At 42.3% G+C, this 7,500-nt stretch overlaps 1 protein-coding gene across 1 annotated transcript in view; it reads right to left on the reverse strand.

Annotated features, from left to right (window-relative positions):
- The window catches only part of pou2f2a (POU class 2 homeobox 2a), a gene marked incomplete at both ends in the record, with an annotated part of 45,661 nt that extends 42,335 nt beyond the window's left edge, over positions 1-3,326 (reverse strand). The window contains one exon of the mRNA XM_080836328.1: positions 3,227-3,326. Within this exon, the coding sequence (XP_080692454.1) occupies positions 3,227-3,326 (100 nt within the window). The remainder of the gene's footprint in view (positions 1-3,226) is intronic.
- Between the last annotated feature and the right edge of the window lie 4,174 nt (positions 3,327-7,500).

The following is a 7,500-nucleotide window of genomic DNA, read 5'->3' on the forward strand; positions in this document are numbered from 1 at the left end:
GTCTATTGATTCCCTATTATGGCCCTAACAAACCCTGGTGGACATTTTGTCATTCGCAATCACGTTAGCGCAGGGACTCGCCGAAGCTCCCCTTAAATCTATACACACATACGCGCACCCGCACACGTTCTCTCTCTCTCGCTCTCTCTCTTTCTCTCTCTCTCTGCCTCTCTCACACACACACACTCCCACACACACACACACACACGGTCAACATTCCTGTGCACACACTGTGCACAGGACCAGAAGCAGTCGATGCTTCCTGATCAATACCAGTGCAAGGTTAAAACCATCTCTGACAGACAGGGGTGCAACTGCCCAGTGTCAGGGGGGTATGCAGCAACAATTTTGGGCCCCCCCCCCCCCCCCCATCCAACTAACTCACTAGTTCTAACTGCTTGTGTATTCAGCGGTCATGGCGCTCACGCTAACTCTTCTATGTAAAAATTCTATTAAGGAATCTTAAGAGATAAGGCGCCTACTCTAGCCTGTTTAGTCCTCTAAAATGTTATAGCCTATAACATTAAGGAAATGCAGAAATGATTTAGAAACGCACAACAGCAGCTACATATAGAAAATACCCCAAACATTTTTATTTTTATCATCGCTTTTGCGCCCCCATGGTGCGGCGCCCCTATGCGCCGCATACAGCGCATACCCACTTTTTGCGCCACTGCTGACAGAGCACACCTGTTAATTCAGATCAGCGTGTAGAACAACACACACACTCACACACACATAACTGGCCACTGAGTGACATGATTGACACCATAAACACACACACTCACACACACGTGCACAAATACAAAAATAATTAAGGTTTCAAACATCAAGCAGACACACACACACACACACAGGCACAGCTCAGACCCATAAGAGCCTCACAGGCTATGTCTCATTCCAAGTCCACCAACAGACCTGTTTCCTGGGTGACGACAGCACAGAGCAGGGGCCATGCAAAGACTACAGCATAACACAGAGGTCAGACAGCTCTGAGCTTTGCTAGAAGAACACAAGCCATTCAGCTCTAGGTTTTTATCTGTCAGTTTCTGCCAAAATGTTATCAGTTCCTGATCAAATATGCTAGTACATTTTTATTCTATTCTATTTCTCCACAGTGCATAAATACACACGTTGCCGATCACTAGAATGCAACCCTCTGATTTGTTTAAAACTGAACTCATTTTGTGAATACGTGCTTCAATTTCTGGTTGTATGTGAAACTTGATTCAGGATGTGACACAGGAGACTCCAAGATGTACAAACATTTCCATCTCACCTACACGAGACAGTGCAGTCTAATGTCTAAACACAAAGATGTCCCAGAAGGAGATTAACAATGAATCCCAAGCAAATCAGCCAGAATATGCTAAGACCAAAACCTCATAGTCCTGACTGGCTTTGGGTGAACCGTAACATTACCAAACACTAGATTCCTTCCATCTTTTGACTACCATAACTCACATGGGTGTGAGCGAAATGGCCAACTTTGAAGGTACCAATTGACTTATTCTATTAAAAAGTTCCGCCTTGCCAACTTAAATTGTTGGTACCTTCAATCAGTACTTAAGTGAGTATATTCACATAAATGTAATGGAGCCCCCATGTTCCCAGTATTAAGAGCAACTGCAAAAGCACATTTGTTATCCGGGGTGTTTATATTAGATGGTTAGTAAGAGATATTAATACATAAAATTGCTTAAACAAGTCAAATGCATCCAGGTATGCTGCTTCAGATGGACAAAAAAAGAGTATGAATACTCTTTGTTGTAAAGAAAGCAAACCAAACCAATTCCTACATCTCAAAGTAGCATATGTTACCCACCTGTACAAGTGCATACATTAAATGTAATAATGTATGAAGCAAAATGTACTAAAGATGTTGTTATATCTTGGTGAGCATTTAGAAAATATCACCCACCAGCAGACTATTATCAAAACACCCACTTAAATCTTTTTTTTCTTTTCTTGACTCTTTCAATCTACCTTTCAACAATGTGCAAGCAAAGGTTCTTTAATAGACACAACCCCGCAAATGACAAAACTGAGTGAGTCCTTAACACCAAACACCGACTCTTCCCTTCAACCCGCCTAAGCTACTGTTCAAGGATGTTCAAAGAAAAGCTTCTTGAGAGAATTCCCTGAAGCCACAGCATGCTGGGTACAGTTTATTTTCTCTTTCTCACAAAAAGTTGTAAGTAAAGATCTATGCCCTGGGTCTCTCCCTTTGCGTTTATTCAAAATACCAAGTTTGACATGCATGGCCTGTGGCGGCTCTTCGCGGCAGCTCATTTGAATTTTCAACCGTTTTTTCCTGGTGACATGTATTTAAGGCGATACATTATCGTGGAATCAGATGTGGCGCGGACGTTTCGCCCATCTGTCAGCTGAAAATGTACGCTTCGGTGGAGGCGAGACAGGGCGCCTACAACCTCCACGCCCCCTCCCCTCATCACACCGCACTTCAGATACGCATATGCACGGCGTGCTGGCCGTGACACAAACCACAATCACTTTAAACGTTTTCTTGATCGTAGAAGTTAGAACTTAATCGGATGGCGAGGCCTACAATACAGGCCGCTATACTGAAAGTGTTTCCCTCCCAACATAAATCCAAGCTTGCTTGATATGTTATCATTTTTAATTACACAAAAGCAAAAAAAATTGCATGGTTGGCTGAGATAAAACAAAAAAGAAAAAAATACTTCAATTATTTTCCTGTCCATTCATTCCCTCTGTCTAGTCGTCACATTCGCACCCCATTCCCCTCTCTATTTTCCCGCAGTTGGGGTATTGATTTCGGCGGGATCAATAAATTACCATGAATATTCCCTGTACCCTCCGTGAGAGGAGAGAGGGAGAGACGGGTGCGCGGACAGAGGCAGACTGAGCGGAGTAGAAGAGACAGATGGAGATAAAGATATGGGCAAAAGACATTATGAAGAATTCATCTCCAAGGCTATCAAAACAATTTTCAGCTAGCCAGCCCTATTAACGGGCCCTAGCCATTCTAATTTCTTTTTTTATCTTCACGTCCCCACTTCCTTCAGGATGCAGAGGATTTTAACAAATTCATGCAACATCGCATTTAAATGTCTACAGTGGATTTGTATTGTTATCATGCGTTTTGCCAATGGGTTACCAGGTGTTCCAACTCCAGACAAGTTTACAACTGTGACTTACTTTCTGTCGAAATATGACATAATGAAAAGGAGAGGGGTCTTACCAGAGTTGGAACGAAGGGCCAGCGGAGACTTGAGACGCCAAGCGCTGAAGTCGGACGCGGTTCTCTGAAAGACGAACGGCACCGGCAGGGGGACAAACATGATCCGCTGTCGTCGGGTTGTAGTTGGGAGTTTTGTTGTGTTTCGTCTTCGGTTCTTCCTTATTCTCTCTTGAATGCTTTCAGGGTGAACTGTGTTTGAGGTGTGTCTTCTGATGCGTTGAATATTTGGTTTATAGGTGTATGTAGGCCTGTAGTTAGCCTTATGTCTTTACATTTTTGGTTTTGTGCCTTTATAAGTAACAGCAGCTGTCCCTTGTATTTTAAGACAACCGTTCACACGCTAGACGTACACACAGACGGATAGAAAGGATCTAGCTATAGGCTTTCAGTTATAATAGTAGGCATACAACTGTATTTTCAGTACAAGTCAATGCTACTTAAAGCAATCGGAGTAACTTAGTTCAGAGAGTAAGAACGGTAGCGATCCCTCCCGTCTTTAAAGCTTTGCGAAATTCTCAGATATTATTGAAATAGTCTCGACTTGTGACCAGGCGTCTTATCACTTGTTGTCTACTCTATTTGTGTTTGACATTCACTTTGATTCCTATCCGCCTTCCTGCTATCTTAATGGAGACAGGTGTGCAGACTGTGGACTAAGCGTCACAGTGGCCTTATCTGTCTCAACAGTTTTTTCCTTTGGTTTCTGCTTGTAAATACATCTAAGTGTAATCAATATTTCCTCTCACTAAAAAACATTTTCAATATCACGTAAGCAATCAGGTACCGGTAGGATAAAAAAGACACAGGCAGCAACTCAAAGGATTTTTGTATTTGGTTCGACTATTTGGTTTGTAGCTGTCTTAATGTGGACGCATACACACACACAAAGAAGCATTTTAAAAGAACATAAATATATAATTAAATTGTATTTTAATGCATTTAAATAATCAAATAATAAGTAAGGCTACGCAAGGACCTCGTCGGGTACGCTCCTCCCCCCTCGCTCCTTGTCACAGGCCGGTATAATTAAACGCAATCAATCGATAGTGAAATAAATAAATAAATAAGTCTGATGTTTTAAAATAACGCTCTGGGTGTACAAAGTAAAAGAGTAAACACGGTACCCGTTACGTGGTGTCTGTTCTTTGGATATATCCCGCCATCCGTCTGTGTGTCTGTCTCTATGTTCCCGTGATTTGGGAACCCCGGTCGCTTGGTCCGACTCCCACCAGTATGAAAGCGCTCTGGCATCGCTGCCTGCAACATTGAGGCGAGAGGACCAGCCGCTACTCTCCCTCCACCCCCTTTCTCTCCCCACTCCCCCACACCTACACCCCCTCTCCCTTTTTTACTAATCCTATATAAGGCGAGCTATCCTCTGTATTGATCTCTTGATTACGCCTCATTCTAATGACCGATAATTGCGGTGGTCGGGTAATCAATGGACTTACACAATAGGAACGCGCTTGGGGAGTATTTTAAACGTGTTTTACAAGCAGGTGATTATTTATACCATATTTTCAAGGGAGAGCACATTTCTAAGCAAGGCAGACAAATCAGCTCTATGTGTGGTGAGACTGGGAATGGAAAATCGCTAAAAATCGGAGCTGGAACACTGCCTTGTATTGACAACCCCCGAGCTCTCATTTCTGCAAACAGTGTATGTGAAACAAGTTTTGCCAACAGGACCCGAGCAAAATTAGTGTGTATCCCACAATACGCAGACCACCAGGATTCATCCTCGTGTATACACCTCCTCCCATTCCCCCATCTTGCCACCAATACATTGTAACTACGCTGTCCGTTATAAAGCCACAATCTGCACCACGCACTTACACTCAAGATCATTGCCGACATAGATTTTTTAAATAGAAAAATCTATACGCTAAACATCGCAGTCAATACGGGAAAATCGAATGCGCAGGGCTTGATCTCTCTCTCCCTCCCTCCCTCCCCCCACCTCTCGTTCCCTCTTGCTCCCCCTCACGCCACTACCCCAACACTGTGCTGCGAATATTTTTAATGAGTTATCGATCGATCGTGGGCCCACGTATCACACAAAAACATGGAAAAAAACAAGCCGTGCCAATGAAAATATTTGAGATAAACGCAAAAAGATTATTATGTATTTTGAGATTAATGATTTATTTCTTTTCAACAACATTACAGACATATTTTTTGTATCATTTTTCAGCCATATCTTGCGTTTTCCTTCAACCTCTGCAAAGACACCACAATGGTTCTGCGAGGCTTATTGTCCCCTCTCCCCCCAGCCCCCCCACCCCCTTATTTCTCTCCCTCGCGCCCCTCTCCATTTGACAGATGACATCCGCGTGTCCAACCAACGAGAAAAAAAATCAGAAGCGACTGGTTGTCCTTCACAAACCCCCCTCATGAGAGAGGGCACGCGCTCAGAGCCCCCTCCACCCGAACTCCTTCCAGACAAAAGCAATTATTTCTTGTAGAATATAGTGTGTTTTGCGCGTCTATCGAAAGGAAGGGGAGAAGGAAGGGTGTGTGGATTGAAGATGGTGAGAGACCCCCACCAAGTTCACAGATACACACACACACACACACACACATACAGACACACACACACACAGAAAGAGAGAGAGAATATCAGGTTTTGGAAGGATATCACACAAGCTGTGGTCATATTCCATAATAATCTGAGGAACCTTTGATATCAGTTCAATCAAAATTTGAGGCAAAAAAAATCAGGTGTGCTATTGAGAAAGCGGTTGAAGTGTGTGTCAAGAGCCAAAACACAAACACACAAAGAAAGAGAGAGAGAGAGAGAGAGACAGGGAAAGTTATTGTCTATTTTCTTTTTCTTACTTGAACATTACTTACACATTAAAACAACCCAAGGGAAAAGGGTGCTTTAAACCAAAATACACAAATAAAATGCTAAAGAGTGCAAAACAAATCTTTGAATGTCTGTGAAACTGGTTGATCTGAGTGTGTGTTACACAAAGGTGTGTGTGGTGGTGGGAGGCCAGAGATAGAGAGAGAGTTCATTGTTAAATGGCGATGTCATGTTGACAAACGAGTTGGTTGAATTAAATTCTATCTCATCAATAACAAGGCGCCCAAATCAATACAAGCTAACAATTATATCACCTCCTCTTCACCACGGTAACAAGCAGCTAACACTGTGGGCATGCACTCCCATTGACATACCGCTGTCTCTCTCTCTCTCCCTCATACACACAGACACACACACACACACACACACACACACACACACACACACACTACTGCTGCTGCTGCTGGCATACTGCTGCCTCATTTCTGTAGCTGTGTGGCTGTGCATACACTTCCATACACATACAGTACATACACACACATGCAAACATACATGTCTATCCTCCCAAAAAGAAAAGATCCATTTAAACTTTCACTGTAGATTCACTTTCTCTCATTCATATTATCTCTCTCCCTCTTTCTCTCTCTCTCTCAGACTCTTCCTGGCTCTCTTTCTGTCTCACTCCTTCAATCTCCCTGAGGGTGGCTTAATGATCAATGCTGACATCTTGTCAATACCCAGCTCAGCCCCTGCCAATATCTTTTATACAGATCCATTATTACCACTGTTGCACAGACAACACATAAAAATGCGACCCACTGCTTGAGGTAATTAACTCACAATCATAATGCCATATTGGCAATGAATGAACACATCAAGGTCAGCCGCTCGGTTTATTGACATGTGCGGTCCCCCGTGAGCAGCAAAAGCTTTAAAAATATTGGCTTTTGGGTGTAAGCGTTTTGAACGTCAACCTGTAGCACAAGTATTTCCCAGCTTTATGATATCAAAATGTAACATGAGAGGATTGAAAAGGATATTTTTTAAGTAGACATACTTTTACCATAGAAAGAAGATTAACAAATTGACATTTATGATGTTTAGCACCATGCCAGAAAAGCTTGTTACATAGTTTGTTTTTTTTATCCTTGGGAAATTTTACATAGCCTCACAGCAAAACAGCGAAATATTCATTATGACAATGACTCTCTTATAAGCCTTTTTTCATTTCACACAATTTTTATTAAAGAGCTTTTATTCACACAGTGATATTACAAAAATCTCCATATCATACGTTTTAAGGTTCTTATAAAAGCATGCTATGTTTACTGGATTTCCATGAAGAGAAATTATTAATGGAAGCGTGTCTTGATTTAGCTTAGGAAGCTCCCAGTGTCCATGAACCCTTCAGCAGGGGAGTTTTGAACATTCTGATAAAAGAATGCATTAATCAACAATGTAAGAT

Source organism: Sprattus sprattus (assembly GCF_963457725.1).
Source record: "Sprattus sprattus genome assembly, chromosome: 4".
Classification (NCBI taxonomy): domain Eukaryota; kingdom Metazoa; phylum Chordata; class Actinopteri; order Clupeiformes; family Clupeidae; genus Sprattus; species Sprattus sprattus.